Raw genomic sequence first — 26,690 nt, 5'->3', positions numbered from 1 at the left:
GTGTTACTTTTTCTTCAGACGGGATTGCATCTGTATTTTTATCACCCAGTAATGCAGTGCTGTGAGTGGTTTCTACAGCTTGTCAGTACATCAGCAAACTCTGGCACCTTTGTATTTCATCCCCCTTTCAATACTAATGACTCTGTTGAACAGCACAGGCATCAGCATCAATCCTCATAGAATCCCACTGGCAAATACTCCCCACTGTGAACATTAATCCTTTATTTTTACCCTTTGTTTCCTACCTTTAATGTTTTTTACTTCATCTCCAAAATAATTCTACTTTTTTATCTTTTTTACTCTAGCAACACAATTACTTCTACCTGTACATTTTATGCCTCTCAGAGAACACTGAATCCATATTGTATTTTCTTTATATATCCACATATTTATGACTTCAGTTTCAATTAATTTTGTCAGTATGGAAGGTAGGCTTTCTGGATGTATTTCTCCAGAGATATGGAGCCTCTTTCCAAACGCCATGTCACACTTGAAAATTCCTCATCCTCTGAGATGAAGGCCGAACTGTTTCATAATTTTTATATATATTATACAAATTATAATTTAAAAGTTTTACATAAAAAATCACAATGACAGTTTGGCAGTTTCCTATTTTAGTTTAAACTTAGGTGAAAAATATACAACCTTGATGATATGACACTATTAATTTTATTGATTTATTCTGAAATCTCTTCTATTGCCACCTCAGTAGCAGAAAAAGCTCTTGATGCTCAATAATTTTTGAAAAAAGTCTCTGAACTGAGAACTTGTCTATGTTCTACTATAGCAATAATCAACACACAGGTCATTTGGCTTTGCATTGTAACTCATTTTTCTGAGTTCCTCTTTTTTATTAGATCCAGTACTCTCTGAAAGAATTCCTGTCTAATGTGTTTATATGAATAGTTTTTATGTCTTGTGCATATCATTCCTCTGAATCTCTTTAGGTCTGTCATATAATATGGTACTAAATTTGCAAGAATTTATATTCCTTTTAATTTTCCTTATGCATACAGGAGTGTGCTTTTTGAAGCATGGCTTTATCACTTCTATCTCACTTTGCTAATTATGGCACGGTTTGGTATATTTCCATGTGAGGAGGAGGGTGAGGGGAAAAATGCTTTTTTACATATATTTTGAACTTTTAATATGTTGTGTTAAAACTGTTTGTATTCCAGATAGAAACAGTGTCAGTCAACATAATTAGTAGAGACTACTGGACAATTCATCAAATCACAGATAGATGGATTATTTAGATCTTTAGGTTAAAGTCATATCACTTGGATGCTGTGTTCAGCCTTTGCCTTCAAAGACTGTTCTCAGAATAGGACTCTAGAATTCTCAGAATATTTATCTTTGTCTCCTTGAATCCTAACTTCTTTTAAGATACAACAGCAGTCCTTTACATATCTATTCTCTCACTCTAATACTTTTTTAACCTTGTAATTTTCCTCTCTGAAAGTTTTTAGCATGCCTACCAACATTTCATATCAATATGCTTGTTTACAGTTACACACTCCATATATTCTATCCCATTTTAGCCTTATACTTTAATTTTATTCTAAATTATTAGTTTATGACCTCTGCTCATATATGAATATATATATGTATCTTTTAGAGTATTCATTGAAATTTTTATACCTGCATTTTACAAATTCCTTTTTTTTCTTGGGAGACAATTCATCCGCACCTGTGTCCTTCTCCACCATCCCTCCTCCACTTGTTTTCCCAGTCCTTAGTTTTAAATGCAAAATAAACACAACTTGCTAATTTGATCTGTATGGAACATTTGTACAGGCTTTGTCTATGCCTTAAAAAGTTAACAGCAGAAAATAACAAAATTGTTTTGATCAGATAAGAATAATATCTTACTTCCATGCTGCCCTTCATTTAGCAGTGAAGTCAATGAGCATATATATATATATAAACATAATGTAAAACGTAAGCTAAAGTTGTAAAAATGTTTAAAGGAAGTGAATCTTAACTCACCTTAGTGCAAAGTCTAGAGTTAAAGGTTTTCAGTTAAAAGTTTTCAGTTATTTCCCTGAATTCCCCACTAACACATGGCATGAATCATACAGAATTGCTAACAAGCATATCTCACATCTGTGTCATTCAATTTCAAAGCTAATTTTGCTAAATGTTTTCCTCTTTCTTTTCCCCCCCCAGCATGACAACTAACTGGCTACAACCAGCCTTAAATGATTCTTTGTAATTATTTAAAAATACTCTACCTGTATTAGAAAAATATACTCAAAACTGAGTTCTACCTGTATAAGAAAAGAATGCTCAAAACTGAGTTAAATAGGAAATAATCAAGTGTACATTCTTCATCTACATGTCAAAGCTTATTTTTAATTATAATGGCATTCTTTAAGTGGGGAGAGGAGAGGGCTAAAGGATGAGGAAATCCTCTGGTTTCTTCTTTTAGGCTGGAAACATTGATGCTTTCTTATACTATGTTAAACAATAATTGCTCAAATGTAAAAATACAACACTAAATGAATAAGACAATTCCTGTATTCAAGGATGAATGAGGATATTAAACCTTCACCCCTGCAACTCCTGCAAATGGCATTATAAGCATTTTTCTAATGCTTCATTCATGGGAAAGCTCATTTTATATAGTGTTTAAGTATAGTAAATGGTCAAAAGCATTCCATTAACCAGAAGCTGTGAAGTCAATGGGGTGGCTGTTGCAGCATTTAGTCTCCTCAGAGTGGTAAAAGGAATAGTCAACAAAATAGAGAGGAGCTGGATGTAAGTGGAAGATGAAGCAGAGCAAAATGTGATGCATTTTAAAAAATATGTTAGGTAGAAGGTAGAAACAAAGAAAATGTAAGCACAAGCACTTGCCAAAGAACATAAAAACTTTTCATACTCTTTTCAGCTGGGGTGCACATCAATAGCACCTCAGGATACTATCAAGAGATGTTTTTCAAGAGTCAAAAGCAACCACTTGTGCTGCAGATTCCAATGTTACTTTTGGCTGAATAAAGTTTCTATAACTCATATTGCTTGGATCTGAGTGGAATCAAAGACTTAACACACAGAAACACCAACTAGAGCAGAAAGCTTGTAAAATGAAGCAGCCCAAAGCTGATGGTAGCTGAAGCTCTCTGAAAATGTGGAGGCAGCAGAGAAGGTTCGCAGTGCATTTCACAGTGCATCTGTAACAAGCGAAATCAACAAAATGAATATCAGCTGGGACATAGCCATAAATCTCCTTTTAGCAATTTGTAGTCCCTTAGCATTCAATCTAACTGGAAAAAGATGACAACTATAAAACTCTCTTGCAGCTTCAGAAGAAAACTAGTAAAAATGTTACATGGACACCATGAGAATCTGAAGGATGGGAAACATGATGAGATTTATTATTTGAAGCATTAACTTTAAATCACTGCAGCCTTTTTAACCTCTCCGATTACAACAGCAGAATAAAATTATGCATTACAACCACAAGCAAAAAAACATAACTAGCAGCAAGCACAAGTAGAAGGGTGACCTTGATCAAAGACCCCAAGAACACAGAAATTTATATATTCATGAGAACTACTGACACAAGAGTGGAACAAGGACTGCAGAGGCATTTGGTTCTCCAGAAGAAAAATTAGGAATCAAATGAGTTTTGAAGGAAAGAAAGGTCTTGGCAGGAGACTCCTCAATTCTTGGGACAAGTTTCTGTTTTTTAATGGAAAAAAAATATGAGAAATGTTGAGTGAGAGTTGTCTGACTAAACATATATCAAGATCTGACCTAAGCATGAGGACTGCCTTTATGGTTGTCAGAGACAAAGGAGATTATCATTCTGCAGCAGTCCCCTACAAAACAGTCAGAATGATTATACCCTAAAAACTCCTTGATTGTAAAGAGAACCTTGTTTGATAACTTTAAATGTAGACCTATACACTTCACTTGCTCAGAATTAGGTGTTACAAGTCATTCTCTCAGTGTCACCCCAACTCAGCCACACCTAGAAGGCAAAGCATTTCAGAACAAGAGTCATAAGACTTAGCACTTGCTTTGTTGGAGGAAGGTGGCTCTTTTATGAGATGATGGGAGGAATCATGAACTGCTTAGTGAAACCATTTCAAGCAGGTGACAAAGTAGTTTCTCTTTCAGAGTCTTAATTCTGCCTTCCAGCTTCAAATCATAGAATAGCTTGGGTTGAAAGATACCTTAAAGATCATGTAGTTCCAGTCCCCTGCCGTGGGCAGGGACACCTTCCACTAGACCAGGTTTCTCAGAGCCCCATCCAACCTGGCCTTGAACACTTCCAGGGATGGGGCATCCATAACTTCTCTGGGCAACCTCCTAAAGTGCCTTACTACCCTCACAGTAAAGAATTTCTTCCTAATATCTAATCTAAACACACTCTCAGTTTAAAAAGCCATTCTCCTTTGTCCTATCACTACATGCCCTTGTAAAAAGTCCCTCCCCAGATTTCTTTTAGGCTCCCTTCAGGTACTGAAAGGCTGCAATTATTTCACCCTGAAGCTTTCCCTTCTCCAGGCTGAACAATCCCAATTCACTCAGCCTTTCCTCATAGAAGTGGTGCTCTAGCCCTCCCATCATGCTGAAATTGGAACAGAACAAGAGCCAGCCTGAACAAATCTCCATCATGCGCTGGAGTAATGAACTGATAATTATGAAAGCCCAAAGGCATCTCTGTCTGCACTGGCTAAACCAAGCAGCTCTTTCTCATCAAATCAGAAAACAGGCTCAATCATAGGGGAGTTTTGCTTCCTGTCTCATTAATTCACTTTCTGTGAAGCCAATATCAGTCTGGAACCCTTTCCAACATATGCATTTCTCACGTTTGTTTTTCTCTGCTTGAGGCAATGGAAGAACAAATGAATGTAATGTGATGATGCTTTTAAGCCATTAACTGCCCAACAGCAAGGAGTTAGAGCTTCTGGGAGAGAAGCATCTCAAAAATGCCCATATTTGGGAGCTTCATCATATAAAATTAATTTAAGTGAGTAGAAGGAGTTGTCCTTTTATTTTTTTCAAGTGTAATACCTAAAGCTGATCTCCTTAATCACTGAGAATAAGGCAACTTAGTAAATGCAAATCTCTCATACTGAATGACTGCTATTGATTTAAAAATGCACTAAGTAATGTAAACTCTTTCTCAATATGATTAAGGCCTTTTACTTCTCATATGTATTGATTTTGGCTATCACTGGGGAGCTTCTAGATCATACAATAGAAACTTTATAGCTTAAGTGAAGGGAGTTAAGTACTTTTGCTTATGGTTATGAAACAGTTCTTATCTTTCATGGTTCAAGCACAGCCAAAGACATGCAATACATGCTAAGAAGAGTTTACATGCAAATATACAGACTGATGAACTCTTAAAGGTACATTATGCTGCCTTTTCTAGCTCTGTACAGAAGTACCTTGAGTGCAGTAAAATAACTTAAAGTTGGTATGAGGGGAAAAATGTTTCAAATGGCATTTATAAATTCAATATAGCATTGAATTTATACAGTTAAGAAAAGTTTAAATTGCTAATTTTTAAAAAATGTAGAATATCTTAAAAGACATTGATTTAATTATTTAAAAGTGCTTCAGTTGCTTGAACTGTTACTTTAATTTAGAAAGCCTTTGAAATATGCAGAGATTTAAAACTCAACAAACTTTTAAAATCGATCAAAAAATTCCTTCTCTTAACTCTATTCTTTCATTAATTAAAAATATTTTTCATTCCAGTTGTTCTAAATGCAATTTTCAGCTAAGAATGCCCATGTGCCTTTGGTTTCAAACCGTAAAGAGCCACAATAATTAAGTAATTTTTATTTTTATTTTGGATCTTTTTTAAAGAAAAAAAAACAAAACAAACTCAGAGAAAAAAACAGTTTACGACCTTTGCAAGAACAGGCAGGCAACTCAGGAAGAGTACAAGGATGTCATTAGGTCACATAGAGAGAAAATTAGAAAGGCAAAAGCTCAGCTAGAACTCAATCTGGCAACTGCTGTGAAAGATAATAAAAAGTGTTTTTATAAATATATTAACAACAAAAGGAATGCCAAGGAAAATCTCTACCCTTTATTGGATGCAGGGGAAAGGGGGGAATGTTGTAACCAAGGATGAGGAAAAGACTGAGGTACTTAATGCCTTCTTTGCCTCAGTCTTTAACAGAAAGACCAGTTATCCTCAGGGCAACCTGCCCCCTGAACTCGTAGACAGGAAGTGGGAACAGAATAGAATGCCTGTAATCCAAGAGGAAGTAGTGACCTACTATGTCACTTAGACACTCACAAGTCTATGGTATCAGATGGGATTCACCTGAGGGTACTGCGGGAGCTGGTGGAAGAGCTTGCCAAGCCACTTTCCATCGTTTACCAGCAGTCCTGGCAAACCGGGGAGGTCCCAGATGATTGGAGGTTGGCCAGTGTCACATCCATCTAGAAGGGTCAGTAGCAGTATCAAGGGAACTACAGGTCTGTCAGCCTGACCTCAGTACCAGGAAGGTTATGGACACAGATTATCTTGAGTGCAATCACACGGCACGTACAGGACCACAAAGGGGATCAGGCCCAGCCAGCACAGGTATAGGAAAAGCAGGTCCTGCTTGACCAACCTGATCTCCTTTTATGACCGAGTGACCCACAGAGCAGATGAGGGAAAGGTTGTGGATGTTGTCTACCTGGACTTCAGTAAAGCCTTTGATACTGTCTCCCACAGCATTCTCTTGGAGAACCTGACAGCCCATGGCTTGGAGAGGAGTAGTCTTCACTGTCTCAAAACCTGGCTGGACAGCTGGGCCCAGAGAGTCGTGGTGAATGGTGCTACATCTGTTGGGGTTCCCCAGGGCTCAGTGTTGGGCCAGTCCTGTTTAACTTCTTTATCAGTTATGTGGATGAGGAAATTGACAGCACCCTCAGTAAGTTTGCAGGTAGCACCAAGCTGGGCCAGAATGTTGATCTGCTGGAGGGTAGGAAGGGTCTGCAGGTGGATAGGGACAGGCTGGATCGATGGGCCGAGGCCAATTGTAGGAGATTCAACAAGGCAAAGTGCTTAATCCTGCACCTGAGTCAAAACAACCCCATGCACCACTACAGGCTTGGAGCAGAGTGTTTGGAAAGTGGTCCAGCAGAAGAGGACCTCAGAGTGCTGGTTGACAGTCAGAATGAACATGAGCCCAGGTGGCCAAGAAGGCCAAAGGCATCCAGGGCTGTATCAGAAACAGTGTAGCCAGCAGGACCAGGACAGTGATCGTTCCCCTGTACTCAGCACTACTGAGGTCACACCTCGAGTGCTGTGTCCAGTTCTGGGTCCCTCATGACAAGAAAGACATTGAGGTACTGGAACGAGTCTAGAGAAGGGCAACAAAGCTGGTGAAGGGTCTAGAGAGTAATTCATATGAGAAGCAGATGGGGTTGTTCAGCCTGGAGAGGAGACTCGGGGGAGACTTTATTGCTCTCTAGAACTACCTGAAAGGAGGTTGTGGCCAGGTGGGTGTTGACCTCTTCTCCCTGGCAACTAGTGACAGGATGACAGGAAATGGTCTCAAGCTGCACTAGGGGAGGTTCAGGTTGGACATCAGGAAGAATTTCTTCACTGAAAGGATTGTCAAACATTGAAACAGGCTGCCCAGGGAGGTGGTGGAATCATCATCCCTGGAAGTGTGGAAGAAACTGGATGTGGCACTTAGTGCTATATAGTTGACATGATGGTGTTCAGTCAAAGGTGATCGGTCAAATGATCTTAGAAATCCTTTCCAACCCTAATGATTCTATGATTGTGTTACCATATCAGGAACTCAGACGTGTTACCACTGGAACAGGTAGACGTGTTTCTTTCAAAGTTGCATTTTTTAGGATTCAGCCCATCTCTCCTATGTTTCTCTTTATAACGGCAACTGGATTCTGTTTTCCTCAAGGCAGGACTCTCTTTCATTTAATCACATTAAAATTAAAAACTGAATATTTTTTGATTGCAACCTGAATGTCATACAAAAAGATAACTCTTCATAAATAACTATTCTGCATTGCTATTTACTGTTAACATGATATGATGTGATCTATAAATGATGTTCTGATTATTAGCAGACTTTACTTTCCAGCTGTAAATACTAAGTACTGACTAAAAGGAATGAAACCAATTAATTTAAAAATGGATACATTACTAGCCTTCAATTAATTAATAACACTGTTTTTACTGACCAGCCACTCCAGGAAGCTTGATAAGGTTCCATGCAGAACTCACTATAAAACCATTGGACTTAAATGGAGAAAAAATCCATAATTTACAGTTCCTAAAAACAACAATAAGTTCTAAAGACAATGGTAGATTTATGGTCTCCTAAAACAGTAAAACTTCTATAGTTATGTGATATAGCTATCGTACATGAAAATTCGTGTAATATTTTCTGGTCAAAACCTCATATAATACAGATTGCTTTCCTGTGTAGTCTTTAAAATCATCTACAACATTTCTCTGTAAACATTAAGTTGTTGAATGATAAAAATCTGACAGTTCTAGGCACTGAAGATTACTCACCCTTGAAGGTCTCACTGCAGTAAAAATTACTGAAAAATGAATCCCTCGTTCCTGCAGATCCATGGTCACTTTTCTGATTATTTTGTCTGTAAATAGAAATATGTATAATTTAACAAACTCTGTAAGATCAGAAAGCTAAAATCCTACAGTAGTTGGAGAAGTAATGAGCTAGATGTTTAAGCTTATTTGCTCTATTTAAGCAATTTAAGCGCTCATACCATTTATAGGTCAATAGGTAAAAGTGGGATGACATGTTCAGTGTCTTGACAAATGCAAAATTTCAGTAAAATAATACCAAAAAAATACATTACAACAGTGCAGAAAAAGGAGTGATTTTGAAACTGAAAGGTAAGTATCATAGAAACAGTACCCAAAAGTTTGAACCTTGGGCAATTGAAAACAAGAGCAGAAGAAATCACTTAATAGATGAGAGCAGGACACATATACTGTTAGTCAAGGGACCAATTAATAAATAAATAATAAAGTTTAAGAAGTATTATTCTGTGAATTACAAAGTATACAGAACCTATCACTGAGAAACAATACTCAAAACACAGTGCTTAGTGTGGAGTATAATATGCATAATATTGGCAACAATATTTCTTTTGGCTTCAGTGGATTTAAAGCCTGATTCTGCACCCTCAGTGGGATACAGAAAATTTTGCTGTTGACTACAGTGGAGGCCAAAGGAGAAATACGGTGGAATATTTCTGGAAAAGGAAGAAGTCTAGTAAGGAAGAGAGGACCTTTCAAAGAAGTCAATTATGTCTCTACAGAAGATCCTCCTTCAGTTCTGAAACCACAGGCAGTTGCAACAAATACTTAAAACTGATAAGTATTTTCAAGATCTATGCAGAAATATTAACATCTGCTTATAATAAGGAGCATAATAGTTGTGAATCATGAACATTATTACTCTTGTTATTTGGACTGCTAGAGAAACAAGCAAGCAGACTCACATTTACTGTTTCAGTGCCTTCCCACTTCTCATCCATGTACCAGACTGGCGAATGGATATTTTATAGCCTGGACACACAGATTTCTCAGGTTTTGAGGTTATATTTTACAGAAATTGTGTTTTATTTTCATGTACTGGAAATGGAGCTTTTATTATTATCCTCTTTAATCTCTTCTATTTACCCTAATTATGGTCTCCTGGCTGAGTAAAATGTTTAGCTTCTGTAAGAATGCAAATGCATTGTTTTTTTCTGCAGGTTTTAACCAAACTGATTGCCTCATACCAGTCAAGAGTCATAGCTATTTAAATTTTCCTTCTAAAAATTATTGTTAAAAGGATCTACTATAAGAAATATACTTATTAGTCAGAAAAACAACTGCTTAACTACTACTACTGTAATTATATTGGTTATGGAGATCTAAGGCATTACATAACATAGATTCATAGATTCATAAATTTTGGAAATTCTCATCAGTCTCAGCTAAAATTTGCAGAAGAAAAAAATAATACTTATAAAAATGCATAGATTGACTTTGGTTTTTTCTTTCATTAAAGAAATCAATAGCTTTCTGAAATAACATGTTATTTGCATTTCACTTCAGAAAGGAGCTACATGTAACTATAGTTACCAGTAGCATCTATAACTCTTGCCTTTGGGAAGATTCTAGGGGCAATTCCTTCATTCAGAGAAGCTTTTGTGAACAGAGTTGATATAGATCTTTGTCTGTGATCAGAACTCTACCTTGCTCATGAAGTATTTTCAAATTCTCCAAGGAAAAGGGCCCAGGTTGTCCACCATACTTTAAAGGCCCTAAATTATATGCCTACACAAGAGCAGTAGTGCAGATTTTGCACTTGGCCATGCAAAGTGGCACATCTTCCCTGATCCACACATCTTTTTCCCAATTAACAGCTAGCTGACACTAACCCAAGAACTGGCATAGCCTGATCTTCCGTCCTCCCACAGGTCACCCATTAACTTTGCTTTTCCAAAACAAAGTGGCCTGAGACAACAGTGGCCTGAGTAGACAGTGTGCCCTGGCCTCCAAAAGGGCCAGCTGTGTCCTGGGTGCATCAGGCAAAGCATCGCCAGCCAGTTGAGAGGGGTGATTGTCCTGCTCTGCTCTGCACTGAGGCGCCCTCACCTTGAATATTGTGTGCAGTTAAGCTAGACATTAAGCTATTAGAGAGTGTCCAAAAGAGGGCAATGAAGATGGTGAAGGGCTTTGAGCGGAAGCCGCTTGAGAAGTGGCTGAGGGCACTTGGCTTGTTCAGCCTGGAGAAGATGAGACTGAGGGGAGACCTCACTGCAATCTTCAACATCCTCACGAGGAGAAGTGGAGGGGCAGGCACTGATCTCTTCACTCTCGTGACCAGTGACAGGACTGGAGGAAATGGCATGAAACTGAGCCAGGGAAGGTTTAGTTTGGATATCAGGAAAGGGTTTTTCACCCAGAGGGTGGTTGGGTACTTGAACAGGCTCCCCAGGAAAGTTGGTCACAGCACCAAGCCTGACAGAGTTCAAGAAGAGTTTGGACAATGCTTTCAGGCACATGGGGCTGTCCTGTGCAGGGCCAGCAGCTGGACTCAATGATCCTTGTGGGTCCTTTCCAACTCAGCATATTCTATGATTCTATGGTTTGGGAAGCTTATTCTACAGTCTGTGCAGCTGTCCCATAAAGAAAAAGCCAATGTTTAGCCAAGGTCAACATTAAGCCAAGGCTTAATGCTCTGGGGACAAGAAAAGAGAACAAAATAACTCCTCTGCCATTCAGAGATGGAAATTCAACCACTTGAGTATAAAACCCATTCATTTTGGAGTACTGCAAAAACATAGAAAAGGACTCACTAATGATTTCAGTACTAAGGTACTTTTTTCTTAATTTCAAAACTCCTTCTGATTTTACACCCCCAGCTCTGAACAGAAACAGTCATTGGCACTAAAAACACTGTTTAATTATCAGCCCACTACACTACACTGTATACCCCCAAAACTACCACGTCAGTGATTTGCAGATCTTATAACTCAATCCCTAATCTAGAGTAGTAAGTGAAAGCCCTGAGAAAAAACGAGATGCCTCTCAGTGCCTCTTTGGTGTATGGCACCTCTTTTTCAACCAGACGCTAGGGAAGAAAAAGGTTTTTTTATAGTGTCATATGGAAAGATTCAACTCTAACATGTAGTCCTTAATAACCACAATCCCAATAAAAGACTTTGATATCAAAGGCAATGAATTGTTTTACAAAGATTAGAAAAACATTTCCTATTCATGTAGACACCCTCTGTTGAGATCAAGGCCTTGGAACTGCTGGGTGAGCCTGGAACCTTCAGCTCCCAGTGTGCAAGGTGAGAAACAAGGAGGCAGTCCAAGCTGCATGGAGACACAGGGTTCATACTTGGAGCACGAACAAAGACCATGTCTGAAGCAGAGATGAATCATCACTACATTTCATGTCACAGAGCCGTATCCAGTTTGGTGGATTTTGAATCAGACACTCAGTATTTCAACACTACGATAATTGTCTGCTTATAAGTACTACAGATGGGGGGGGAGTAAAATCTTTAAATAGTAAAAAGCAAAGACCAAGAACTAGAGTACACAATCAGCTCCAGTGACAACACAGACTTAAATGATGAAATGTTGGTTATATCTTGGTCATATTACTTACCATTTTCAGCAATTGCTTCTAGGGTGGAAATCTCTTTTAAACCACTACAGAAAGAGTGGAAGAAAAATAATTAAAAATCTTTTCTAGGAAAAACAATGAGAACCACAAACGTATGAAGATACTGACTAGTAAAAGCACTACGGTCAGTGTCAGTCCCTCTATCATTCTCTCATCTCCTCCTAATGACCCTTTTCTTCTGCAAAGCCATTAAAAGTACAAGGACCATATCTTCAGCTGATTCCTTAAACCCCTCAAACTTCCTAGGCTACAATCTTTGGGCAGCTTTCTTTTCATTTGGCATTGGCCCCTTGTCTACCATTAGTACATGAGCTCCTTAAGACAAGTATCATGCCTCTTTTTGTGCAGTTATGTGACAGCTAGAATTGCACTTCTTTCGGACACAGATATACGCACCTTACACTGACATGCGTGTCATGCTGTCCAAATGCCCAAGTAAAAGGCTGGGAAGAAGAAAGAGCAGGAGCAGCTGAGCAACTATGACTTATATTTTCTAAATATACATTCACCTGAAGGAACAGTCTCACTCTACCTCTGTTAAATCACAGTCCTCATAGGGCTGGAAATATGAAGAATTATAGCCCACCTCTTCCTTCCAGAGTGATGAAAATCAGTCTCTTTATTCATATTAGCTTCAGGTTTGTCTGTATGATTAGTTGCTTGCTTATTTATTCTGCCAGGTTTTTCTGACCCCTGGTATGCCTTCTAGCAATTAATTCTGCAGGTTAATCATGTGTTGAGTAAAATAATTGAGCCTTTCTGCTAAAAGTGTGTTGCCATTTAGTTTTATCAGCTGTCCCTTTGTTCTCATATAATGAGTCAGACAAAATAGACATGCCTGACTGCCTTGCTCAACATAATTCATCTATTATACCTGGTAAGCTCATCAGGGGACCTTGAAAAACACTGAATTCACCCTTGTAAGAGCCCTGTAAGCTTCTATTCTGTTTTTTGAATTTCCTGAATACAACTGATGTTTGCAAAAGCTCTAAAATTCATGCACACATTTGGGTCAGTTCTGTTTGTGATAAGCTCCTACCTGACAAGTGGTTGTAGTTGAACCACCAGTAAGTTTCCTTCGGATGCATTCACTTCCAGCTGAGACACATCGAGATTAGTTACATTTGTTAACTTCCAATCTCCTGACTCCTGAAGAAAGCTCAGAAGATACCTGGTAGCCTCACAGTCAACAGCTGGCAAAACTAAAGATGAAGGAGAAGACTGAAGAATTTCCTGTAATAAATTTATGAACAGTTTATTTACTTGCTTAATATTCAGTTGCTTAATAATTACACACAAACCTTCTTTTTTTTTTTTTTAAGTATCCTAATTTAATATTCAAGGTGAGGAACCACCATGATAAACATGTGAATTCTCACCAGCCTGATGCTGGCTGCAGCCTGCTTCTGGAAAGGGGCAGTGGAGAGACACTTGTGTTGCTTTTATTCCTGAACATTCTTGCAGCAAGCTTATAGCGCTCAGTTACACCATCTTCTTACTTGTCCTTTCCACACGTGTGGTGTAAGAGGAGAGACAGATGATGTAGAAGTTCTCAAGCTAAGAGTGTACTGGAGATGAGCGCTGCCAAAACCAAAGCTCACACAACCTTCTAACTAGATGCCCTTGTGAGTGACAAGGAACAATGTCAAACACCTCCAGTTCCAGCAGCTTCAGTAAAGAGTCATATTTTGCATAATAAACACTCTGTACATCCTGGTGGTACAGCACATGGTACAGACAAGTGTCTAATTTGTAACTGCTAATTAACAAAAGCTATATATTTCAGGCTGTACAGAGCCTCCAGACACAAAAACAAACAAAGCTTATGTCATGTACTTTCTACTTGAAGTAGAAAAGTAGCTTTGTTTGTTTATAAAGCTCAGGCTAAATTGGTTCAGATGATAAAGCATCAGGGTATCCATCAGCTTGTTTACAATTCTCATAGCTGAGTTTCTGATAAAAATACTTGAGTGAAATGAATTGAAAAACATTCTCATTCTTTAAATTTTAAACCCTCATAGTCAAAAAACATCTTTCCAAAGATTTTTCTTGATAATAAAATTAAATATTTGGGGAAACGAAATACAAGATGAAGATTTTGAAAATTATCAAAATTAATGTACCCCAACTTGAATGTTGTGGTAGGTTGACCCTGGCCTGATGCCAGCTTTGTCACTGCTCTTTTCAACTATACAAGGAAGAGAAAATAAAACAAAAGGCTCATGGGTCAGGAAGAGGTCACTCACTAACTACTGTCACAAGAAAAACAGACTTGACTTGGAGAAATTAATTACAACTTGTTAACATTGCTTTCCCATTTTCTACATTTAAGTCTAGACTAAGTCTGGCACTTAATCCAACATTCAGATATTCAGGTTGTTACAGACTCTTTCTCTCCCTCTGATGCACGTGTTGGAGTGTTGCTAACACTTTCCTACTACTGTTCTTTTTTCCTTTTTGTCTCTGGCTGCCTACCACTTTTTTGACCTGCTTTGGTTCTTTCTAATTGTTCACGTTTTCCTTCCTAGGCAAGGGTTAGTTATTTTCACATTTCTATAGATGCTTATAAGGAAGGATTATGCAGTATTGTCTGACTTGCCAGACTGATAAATAAAAAACTGCAGAAACTGAAATAGAGCAGAAAGCACTGATCTTGTTCACAGGTCTTTGAGTAGCAATTTTAGCACCACCTGGAAGGAAAAGATAAATTTTGTTTTGTTTACAGATGAATTTAGAGCTGAAATTCTGAGCATTTCAATGATTTTGTTTTATTTTCAATATTTTAATCCCTTGTCCCATAGTAGCAGCCAGAATGACAGCAGTCACTTTTTCCAAGGATATATATTAAGTAGATTACTCATATACTGTAGAATAAGATATAAAATGCATCATTACTGAGTAATATCTGAATTGTGCCTCTGCTCCTAACCAATCCTACACTGCCACCTGTCTCAGCATCCAGCCATTGGTATTCAACTGTTTTCCATCTGAAGGGTAGAAACAGCTGGATATCAATTCCTTAGCCTCAGTCATTCTAATCACACACATCTTGATAGTCCATCTTGACATTTGGCAACAGTGCACTTTTCTCTTCAATACCCCTATGTTGCTTTACACATTTTAGGATTTCAGTTACTATGCTTGTTCAAAACACGAGAACTCCAAAAGAGGGTGGAGAATGAAGAGGACTATTGAGAAACACCTGATTTTTCATCAAGTTAATGAAAAGAGGTACAACCACACAGTAGCTAGGAACGGGAGAGGGAGGGGGAGACGGAGAGGGAGAGAGAGAGAGAGGGGGAAAAAGGAAAGGGAAAGGGAAAGGGAAAGGGAAAGGGAAAGGGAAAGGGAAAGGGAAAGGGAAAGGGAAAGGGAAAGGGAAGAAAACCTCTTATTGAACTGTTAGATTGACAGCAGAACTTCCTACACTAAATGCACTATGTATAACCTGTTTATGGGCAGCTTACTCTGATTATGAGCACGTTTACTTTCTTTAGTGTCCCTTCCAGCAATCTCCCTGGTGAAACAGACAAGAAACATCATTCTTGGATGACATATACCACTGGTCAGGGTTTTTTGAAGGTAGGTTTGGGATGACTGTCCACATTTCTAGCCATCCTGAAGTAGCTGCATTAGGATAAATCTGTGCCCAGACTTACTTGTCCTTACTTCAGTGTTATAACTGCATTGATATTACACCTAAGCCATTTGAAGCTTGAATGGAGTAAATTTAGGTCTATCACTAAAAACTTATTGTTAAAATCTTTGTTAAAAACTTATGCATTTGCCTGTAAAAGATCGTGTAGGCCTACTCATGGTTCTGAATTAGTTCATTTGGCATCAAAGTTGATAGACAGTCCTATAATAAAAAATATTAGTTGGGAAAAAGATTCCTGTTTAAGCTGCAGAAATATCTGGAAACCTATGTTTGAAGCAGGCAGGGTCTTCCATGTAAAAGAAATAATTTGATTTTTTTTTTTTTAACTGTATGCCATTTAAAATATTAAAGTATTGTATTTATGTTCTACAGCATTGGTCAACGGGTTATCTGTAAAAAAGAAAAATCTATTTAAACAGATTATGAAGGACATCTGTTTCTACACACAGTGATAACTGCAAAGAAAGTTATAATTGTTTAATTTTAACTTTCCAATTACTATCTATCTTATAAACTCTTACACTACAGGTGTATCCTTCAAATGTATGCATAAAGCTATACATTATGATTTTAATGAAAATTGATCTGATGTTCTTCTGTTAATAAAGTGTATTGCAAATACAGGAAGTACTGTTGAACAAACCTCCATACTATTATGCTGTATAGCGGGAAACATGACACGAGATTTTTTTCCAAGGGTTACAGAACAATCCAAAGAACTAGAGAGAAGAAAACCTGAAGTCCAAGAAAGGGAGGAAGTATTCCAAAGAATTAAATACAGACTATAACAACAAGGAAGGATTATACTGGGGAAAAGCTTGACGTGGTTTTTGCGAAAAGTTTTGCCTCACAATTCTGCTGAAAATCTCCAAAGGAGTCAATAGTCATGCACAATAGGAAGCTCTACCTGGTACCGTCCACTTGGATCCACAAAAGGCAATGACCGCTAAAGAAATGAAGCTGCTTTGGTGAGAGAGAGGCAGTCTTCACAGGAAGGTAGGTAAAGGATAAGTAAAGATACAGCAAGCAAGGGGTAGAAAAAATATATGTTACTGCATTCGAGTTTGTTCTGTTCCATACGTTCATAAACTATCTGGTAAAATGATATAGATATTGAGCTAATGAAATCTACTCATTATGCTGAATTATTCAAGGCAAGGGCTGACTGATAAATTACAGAAGCAACTTATGGTACAACCTCTTGGGCAACAGAATGATTGATAAGATTCAACGTAAATTGATTTTAGCAGAGCACAGAGCGAGAAGAAAACAAACCTAATTTTATCTACACAATAGTAGGTAACAGAACTGAGTGTTACCCTTCAATAATGAAACCTTGAGAGTTGCAACAGCCCTTTGAAAATGGAAATTCAGAGGCTGATAGTGATCAGAATTGGAAAAATAAAATATTAGTAGTGTTTTAGAACAGGCTAGAGAACCAAACATCATGTCACTGAATAAATCTATGATGAATTTTATGTTGATTATTATGCAGTTCTGCGTGTTTCCCTGTCAAAAAATAATGTAATAAAACTAAAAGAAATGAAATAAAGAAAATCAAAACTATACTAGGACCTCTGTATCACACGTGACTAAATAGTACTCCTCAGTCTATGACCACTGAGTGAGGATACGATGGAGTTACAGGCCCACGAATGGCAATGACTTACAATCATAATTATGCTGTTGCACAGCTGGCCACTAATTGGAGTTTGTTACCATACATTGCAGTTCTAAGGAGCTGAGCATTGTCTAGGGAAAACCAAAGCTAATATTAAAGAAAAACAGTTTGTAGGGTAGGTGACTGCTTGACAAAGAAGTTCCCCAAATGCTAATCTTTGTATTTTATTATTTAATTTAAAAGTTGTTTGGGAGTTCAAGAGAAATGATCTACCTATAAGATTCCTTTTGTATTAACTGGAAATAGAATTCTCTTATAGCATACAAACCCACTGATACCAAAAGCTCAAAACAGCTGCTAATGTAGCTGAACAAATCTAATATCTGAAAAATCGCTGAGGTTTACAGGCTTATATCTCTTTTACAAATAACACTTTCTTATTGTAGTACACATGTTGCTACATACACATATACATTCTAAGCGAAATCTCCAGTTTAGGTTTATGAATAAATTTGCATTTCTGTAGTTTGAAAGGAGAATACTTGAGAGACATGGAACTTTTGTTGTAGCTTAACAGATAACTTGTATAATATAGACTGTGAAGGTAAAAAAAAATTGTGATTATGCAGCATCAAAGATTCTAATTTCCCCAATGAGAAAATTCAAACTCAACCTTCACTTTGTCCTGTCCTGTGTGAATATTATAACAATTTTTCATAGCAAGATTAAGAATGGATTTCTTAGCCAAAGTATCTCAAATGAAGTCCAAGTAATATAATAGCAACTGAGCAAATTTTTGTAAATTCTGTTACATCCAATATGGAACTGGATGATTATAAAGATCCTTTTCTGGACCTAAAAACTAAACCCTATGCAATAAAAACTAAACTCTATGCAATAGATACTGACAAAACTCTCTGTATGAGCACCTAGGTGAAAAAGAAATACGCAATTTATACATCTCATTTTCTTTCACTCATGTTACAGCACCTCCCCTCCCCCAGACTATGCTAGAAAAGCATCAAGATTGTAAAGTCCAACAGAACAAATCTAGGAAGTGTTGGAGTTAAGGTGAGTAATTTGTTGAAAAAAAACTTTCCCGTTTTAAAGAATGAGAAAAAATTTCTTAGCTCCAAGACAGAGAGGGGACAGAGGCAAGGTTAGAAAGCAAACATTGGCTGACATTTATTCAGACTGTTGAAAACTTGAGTTTAAATCTTTGCTCTGCCAGAGACAGACCAAAGATTTACTTCAACATGACCTTTTGTTTATCTGGGGACCTCCTCACCAGCCCTCAGTAAGTCTCCAATCCACCCAGCATACTGCCTGATTTCTAAACCCGTTAGTCTCTGGACTCACCTCTAATCTCTACAGTACTGATGGAGTCCTGATTACGAGGCAAAAGAAGGAAGTTTTATATACTTTGATACCCCTTCTCTTAAACATCCAAGGCCTACTTAAATAAGACCACCACATCATTAGGAATTTGCAATGCCATGCATTGCAATGCATTTCACACAGCTGCTGAAATTAAACCAGTTTTGCAGTCAGACAGCAACAAAAATTTGCTCCAGGCACAGCCTTGCAGAGATGTTAAACCCAGAGAAAATAAGGCATACCAGAGAAGTACCAGTGCATCTGCCTGCAGACACAACCACTGATCCTTACATTGCAACCGATTATGACTCCCATTCATTCCTCAGAAAACCCATGTATGTACTCTGAATAGTTGTTTTTTGTTCCAGCATCAGTGCTAAAATGCTGTTATGTGGCAAAGAGATAAAGATCTCCAGTTTCAGCCATGCAAGGAAGATGTGAGATTCTTAATATAGATGTAGAGATAGGTAATGTGTGACTATTTATGTATTTAATTACACATAGTGCTTGCTGTGTAATGCTTGGGAATTTAGCCTTCTTTGTGTGCTCTGATATCATTTACATTAGCTCTGTTCATCCTGCACTGCCTCCAGGAATATCTTTATCACTTCCATGTGTGAACATTTTGTCTAATTGCACTTTGATAAACTGTCATATAAGTACAATCATAGATGCTGTGCCCAAAATCTGTAAACCTTCTCAGTGAGGACAGTAGTTGAAGTTGCTGACTGACTCAGGAGCACTCCATTTTAAATTCTGTGCCTGGAGTTTATTTCAAATTAATCAAGTAGCATTGTATTTATTATAGTATTTATTGATATCTTAATTCAAATATGAAACAGTTAACTCCCTGCATGAGCTTCAATTGCTATGAAAATAAAATAGGTATTAAATTCTGAAAGGAATAAACGATTGATTCCTATAACTTCTTTTCTTCCTGCGGCTTCAAAATAGAATTCTGGGGTCTCAGTCTTGAAGTTTATATTGTTTTTTTCAATAGAAAATTGCAGCATGTTTAAGAACAATTTTGTCAGTTATGATGAATTCTGAAAACTTTACAAATAAAAGAGCTACAAAGCACACATCTTTAAATTCGGTTGATTTCCTATAATATATCTGCTTAAACTGCAAAAATCTCAATAAATAATTTAAATAGAAAAACTTCTGCAATTCAGTTCCATTTTCCCAATTATTGTCTGTTTGCATCTTTCTTACTTGTTTTTTTTTCTTTTAATTTTAAATACTGCATATAAAGAAATAAAAGAGATAAATGCTTGCCTGAACATTTTGAAACGGATTCTTGTTGCCATAGGATTCACTGAGGTATGTGAAATCATCTACACTAAGCTGAAAAACAAAGAGAGTAGGTTGGTGAGAAGGAGCCATGGCATTTCATTTAGGTAGACTTGTACTCAGCATTGGTGAGAGAAAGGAATTGATGTCACATACCCTATCTTGCAGAAACAAGACAAGGTTTCTGGAGTTCTGGGTAAAAAGAGATTGCAAGAGTACTGTCAGCTCCTGTGCTGAGACAACGTGCCCTTCATGCATAGCAGTGTCTGGATTCCACTGTGATCTGCAAAAGAATAATTTTTTTTCTGTAAAATTTCCTACCAATGATGATACCTCTTCTTTCTTTAAATATGCAGCAGCAGATAACGATATCCTCATTTTTAGATTAAGTTTACAGTTCAGTTTACTTTCATTCTACTCAACTGAAAAATAACTTGCCCATTTATTCCTGTATCTAACTGATTTTGTTAAAGCATGAATGAATTTCATCCAACAGGGTAATATCTTTCTCTATTTTCTTGTTTGTGTGCAACAGCACAGTTGCATCTTTCCAAAAAAAGTTAGTTACTAAGTGGAATGAAGAAGAACATGTTGAAAACCTTCAGAGAGAATTCTCAGAGGCAATCTGAACTCCCAAAACACTTGCCAGCAGGTATGTTGCTGGTCAAGAGGAGTAGAACTCAGACTAGACTGTAAGTTGTCATAAACTAGTACTTTTTAATAAAAGCTTTTGTTATGTAGAAATGTCTCTTCAGTGTTATTGTAAACATGTTCTCTCCTAAGGTTCTCATGATGAAGGAACCATTCTGCAGAAGCTGCTCAGAAAAGCCACCTTTCCAGCAGCAGAAGCTCTTCTGAACGGAATGGTTCAAGACACCAAGAAAAGCTCACAATTCTTTTGCCACTTTGCTAGTTGGGAAAAGAGACCAACCTCCACCTGCCTACAACCTCCTATCAGGTAGTTGTAGAGAGCGATAAGGTCTCTCATCAGCCCCCTTTTCTCCAGGATAAACAACCCCAGCTCCGTCAGCCAGTCCTCATAAGACTTGTGCTCCAGCCTCTTCACCGTTTTTGTTGCCCAGTCAGTATGTTTTCCTGGCTGATTTACTGTGAATTGCAGGGTGAAACGGAGATATGTGACTGCCACAGATTGTGGATACACTGATGGTGTGCCTTACTGAATGCAATCAACCAGTCCATCTCTTTGAACTCTTCACCTCAAGTGATCAGCAAGAGATCAGTAAGCAACGACATGGGGTGAAACGGGCAGTTGGCCAACACACATATTGACTGCTATTATTGATTGCTCACACAAAATTTTATGTCCCAATATGCAACAGCCTTGTGCAGTCACCCACATGGCAGGTGCATCAGACTCACCACCACAGAACCATCCAGGGGTCCTCAGCCGTGGAGGCTCACCATGACAAGCATCTTTGCTAATGTATGTGCTTTCCTGCACATAAGTTTAAGGAAACTTAAAACAAAGCATTAATTTTTCTATATAAGCATAGCATAAATGAAGGCAGTAATATATTTTCAATTACTATAGGCAAAAATCATTCCCAAAACAAACACATGAGGGCGCAATTGCAAGACCTAATTTTAATGAATTTATTTCCTCAAACTCCCTCTCTTATCTATGGAGGGAGAGAAATTCTTTTGAATATTGGTTCAAAATGGCTAAATCAAATTTCTTCTGTCTATCATATGCAATAAGAATTTCTCAACCTCTCCTGCTTTGAAAAGCAACCAGGGAATATTAGTTTAAAGGCCAATGTTAGATAAAGGAAAATTTTTCATGCCAAAGTTATTCGGAGAATATCCAGTGATATATTAGTATTTCTTTGTGAAAAGTACAACATTGTGACCTACTGAGTTATTCCCAAGTTGAATGGAGAAAGATTGTTGTTTTTTAAAAATCACTTTTCTCAAAGTAGAGATCTGCATTTTTCTTTATAGAGGAAAGAGGTATTTGATTTACTAATGTCTCTGTAAGGACTGATATCACACTTCCCTTATGCTTTGTGCACTACATGTGTTTGTCAGCTGCAGGTTTCATCTCTAGCATTATCTTTAATAACATGATTATAGTACAATAATAATGCATAAGACAGACTTTGAAGTGTTACATTTCATAATACAGCTGGGATATGGCTTTAAAAACTCTGACTATTTCTAAATAAGAACAAAATGTAGTATTCTTCAACTATTCAATATCAAATCCTAACAAATAACATGGCAAAGGGTGATGGAATAGATCAGTGAATCTCAACTTCTATTGATCAATGAAGCACTAAGCTTTTAAACCGGTGGGACATGTTCCTACAAAGTAAATAGAAATCCATTGATAATTGCTGCACTTCTGTAGTTAACTTTCCTAAAATTCTTAATAGTGGTTTCCAGATTTCGTGGGCCTGTAGATCACGCACTGCAAACCTTGCATCACTGCAAAGTACCAAGATGTAAAGCACAGAGTCAAGGGTTAGCAACCAAAAGTTGCTGTTAGAGTTAATTTATTTTAGAAATAAATAAATATATAAACCTTCTTTTCATTTGCTTCATTGACCTTCACTAGAACTAATTTCAGCTCCACAAGAACTTCTCCTTTCAAAATGCAAATGTCGTGTCAGGAGGAAGATTTCTTCCAGAAAATTTTCTATTTCTGAAAACATGAAACTGGCTTAACCAGTCCACTATCCTGATTTTCTTACTCTAGATTTGTATAAACCAGAACAATCTGCAGTAGAACAAGCCCATAATTGCATCTTGATGGAAAGTTTGCTTTTATGACCATGAGGGATTAACTGATAAGACTTTTTGTTTATATTGACAATAGGTGTGTTGCTTATATAAACTAGGAAGTAGGACAAAGGAAGCACTGATCTTTTCTTAAATGCTTAGGATCACTTTTATGCTAAGAACAGCTCTTTCCAATACTTACTTGGTTTTTAAATACAAAGGTTTATTACCCGTACATATGCCCATCTTATATAGGGGTGAATCACTAAGTATTTTGAATATCAAAAAACCCCTTGATGTTGAGATATCCATTTATTTTCTTCAGGAAAAAAAAAGTCAAAGCTACCAAATCAAACTTTTTCAAAATTTTTAGATTTCTATATGCAGTGGTCCCCGTAGAGAACAGAGTTTCAGGTTTTGGAAATGCAGAATAGATGAGTAGACATATGTCAAAGGCAGTAAATAAGTGGCCCATAGTCTTCTGACAACTTTACATACCCAGTATCGACCTGAACTTGCCCAAGTTGCCATATTTCTGGAAATCCCTAGAAATCACACAAAATCCTTAAAGTCTGCATGAATAAAATTCCTGGTTGGAAAGAGAGGGTTCTATATCTGGTTCTTTTAAGACAGGTTCAGTCTTATTTCATAAATTATACGCAACCCCCTTAATTTCATGTGTCTCTTTGGATCTGTCAAGACTCTGCAGTTGTTTCTAACAACTGGTACATATACGTTCAGCAGTGTATTTAAAAACCTTCATTAAAAAGAACATTGAAGTGAAAAGTCAGGGTTCAGGAGTTAGGAAATGCAAGGACTAAGGTTGCCTACACGGTTTTTGGTCAGCTCCTTTTTGTGACACTGCCTTATGGCGTGACTTTGAGTCACGATGTCTCCAACAGTCATGAGACAGACATCTCAAGGATGCCTTAGGGTGAATAAAGCACATCTACTTCAGATTTTTAGACTATGGATTTTATTTACTTCTTTCTGCCTGGTTTAGAACACTAAAATTATTAAAAAAAATGGGTAAAATGATCTATTGGGTTGTTTGATGGCCAAGAGGCAGATTTATTTATTGGAAAATTTTATTGCCATGAGCTGATTTACCAGAATCGATGCTACACAATATATAATTCTGCGCGCGCACACACAGAGCAATAATAGCATAAGCAGGAATACATTCTATTAGATTTCTTACCTCTGAGTTGACCAAAGCAGCATCGGCACATGGTCCACTGACAGAGACATTTTGAACAGCATAGCAAGGGTGCACAGCAGCGGGGCTGGAGCAGTAGAGTAGAGCTGTGCCATGGCTCCAGGCGAGTGCACACGGAACTGGCCAGCCACAAAAGAAAAGTCCGAGCGTGTGCACAGCTGCACTTCCCGGTTGGGTTGCTGTTATCCAGATTCAGCCGGGCTGCTGGGTGACGCAGCTCTCTAACAGCAGGGGGAATTTTCAAAACATGAACTTCCTTCACTTGAACTTGGGAGTTACACATATTTTTAATACTCTTGGGTTTGGGATTTAAGCAGCTCATAAAATTCTCTGCAGTAAAAGCATAGACTGTTTCCTCTAGTGCAAGGGAGAGTCATGAAGTCCAAACTCCTGTCCTACACAGGCTGATAAGAGAGTTGTGCAACTTCAAAATGGAGTTTATAGAAAGTTTTCTCCACTGCACAGAATGTATCCTGCAGAACTTCTATCTTCTTCCCCTGTTACATATTATCATGTCTCTCAGCTTAGTTCTTTCACATGTATTGAGAGCTGGTGTCACACGTTTGGGTGTTGACAGGTTTGAAATCTGCAACAAATCTACCCATTGCAGATTCCAGCAAGAAGCAGGAGAGAGAGAAAATGTTCAGAGTGTATCCACTTAAATATGGAATTGTTAAGCTATCTTTTGCATGGAGGATGCTATCCCAGAAATCAAAAATACCTAAGTCAGGGGCAAATTATAATCACTTCAGAAGCTGACATGACTTCAGTATTTCACAAGTCTCATGCATGATCAAAATAGTCACGGAGAATTCCTTCATGTCAGGAAGCAAATTCCTCTGGCACACATTTTTGTGCCTGCCAAACACTGAGCTGTTTCTACACCCCGTGACTAGATTAGGCAGCAGCAGTCTTGACACATGTTAGGCACTTGGGCACTTCACCATCAGAACAGGATGTTAGAGACCATACGCAAAAGAAATTCTGAGGTTTGTTAAAACAAGTTGTGATAAGGGAAAAATAAGGAACCACAATGAAAATTGTACAAGAACTCACAAACAGGTATCAGAAGATATGCACGTCTGGATCTGAGCACACATAACTGGATCACTTAAATCCACTTACCTTAGCCCAAAGCATACTGTTATAGTAAGGTTGTTTAATATAAAGCAATTTGTTCATCAATTCAATCTGAAATCAAATTTCTGGGACAAAAACAAAAATTTTGAGGGAAGCAATAAACCAAACTTCTACATGTTCCTTTTCTTTTCCATATTGATAACACAAATTTTAGCTCTTTAACTGCACTTTTCCCTCTTTTTCCTCCTCCGAGATACATTAGAAATCCTACCTCTTCCCTTTAACAAGCTAGTGTTTTTTCCCAAGAGTCACACCATGTGACTGAATCATCTAAACAATTCTTGAACTCTGTCAGGCTTGGTACTATGACTACTTCCTTCCACTGAGAGCCTGTTCCAGTACCCAACCACCCTCTGGGGGAAGGACCTCTTTCTAATATCCAACCTAAACCTCCCCTGACACAACTTCAGGCCATTCCCTCAGGTCCTGTCACTGGTGACCACAGAGAAGAGAGCAGTGCCTGCCCCTCCTCTTCCCCTCACAAGGAAGTTGTGACTGCAATGAGGTCCCCCCTTGATCTCCTCCAGGCTGAACAGACCAAGTGACCTCACCCACTCCTCATACAGCTTCCCCTCAAGGCCCTTCACCATCTTCGTTGCCCTCCTTTGGACACTCTCTAATAGCTTAATATCTTTCTTATACTGCAGAGACCAAAACTGTGAACTGGGTTTGTACAAAACATTTCTGGACAACAAGTAGAAGAACAAGACCATGTGGTTTCTACCCTGCTTCCTGTTCCTCCCCAATACCATGGCAACACAAACCACAGGACCTCCATCCAATTTCTGTATATGCTCTAATCATTGTGTGCCTCATCATCACACACTGAACTTTGGATTTTCTTCACTGTTTTATTCTTCCAACATGCACAGTTGGTGGGTATACTTTCCATATTCTACCTTATAAAAACAGTCTTAAAACTTGTTGAAACAAAACTTGATTGTTTACTCTCAGATTACCACATTACTTACGAACAAACTTTTAACCAAAACCAAACTGACTTCCTTTTTAGTATTTCTCCACAAACCACAGTTGAGGAACAACTGAAGTGAATAAAGCTTTGAAAAAAAACAATGAAGAGAACCTATTGAGTGGGATTTTAATTTGCCTCCCTTGGTAAATTTAGCTCACGAATTGTATCTGCTTATATTTTCTCCTTTTTTTTTCACTCCTAAAGGGTTTTTTTGGCTAAACAATAAGAAAAAATATACCTATTGCAAGGATATTTTAAAAAATATTACTTTCATTCATTTAATTGTAATTAGATGAGATCACAGTGGTTCTTTTATCTGTGAGCGGGAAACTAAACCCACTTTTGACTACTGTAAAAAATCTGGGTTCAAAAAGAAGCGTGAATGATGAAGGTAAATCCTCTAAGCCAGACTATAAGGGGTGACTGTTGTAACAAGGACAATTGACAGTACAAGATAAGCCAGGAGAACTGTGCATACACAGGTGACAAAAGTAAATCCCATCCATTTTGCA

General features: G+C 37.8%; 1 protein-coding gene across 1 annotated transcript in view; it reads right to left on the bottom strand.

Annotated features, from left to right (window-relative positions):
• The window catches only part of ATP6AP1 (ATPase H+ transporting accessory protein 1), a 46,777-nt gene extending 21,182 nt beyond the window's left edge, over nt 1–25,595 (bottom strand). The window contains exons 1-6 of the mRNA XM_027720891.2: nt 24,048–25,595; nt 20,261–20,387; nt 20,090–20,158; nt 13,195–13,388; nt 12,138–12,181; nt 8,510–8,595 (exon numbers count right to left, since the gene is read on the bottom strand). Coding sequence (XP_027576692.1) covers nt 8,510–8,595; nt 12,138–12,181; nt 13,195–13,388; nt 20,090–20,158; nt 20,261–20,387; nt 24,048–24,160 — 633 coding nt within the window. The 5' untranslated portion in view covers nt 24,161–25,595. The remainder of the gene's footprint in view (nt 1–8,509; nt 8,596–12,137; nt 12,182–13,194; nt 13,389–20,089; nt 20,159–20,260; nt 20,388–24,047) is intronic.
• Nucleotides 25,596–26,690: the final 1,095 nt, after the last annotated feature.

This window comes from Pipra filicauda, unplaced genomic scaffold (genome assembly GCF_003945595.2).
Source record: "Pipra filicauda isolate LSUMZ 115617 unplaced genomic scaffold, ASM394559v2 scaffold113_size4260070_pilon, whole genome shotgun sequence".
NCBI classification, from domain to species: domain Eukaryota; kingdom Metazoa; phylum Chordata; class Aves; order Passeriformes; family Pipridae; genus Pipra; species Pipra filicauda.
This window is presented reverse-complemented; position numbering and strand designations above follow the sequence as displayed.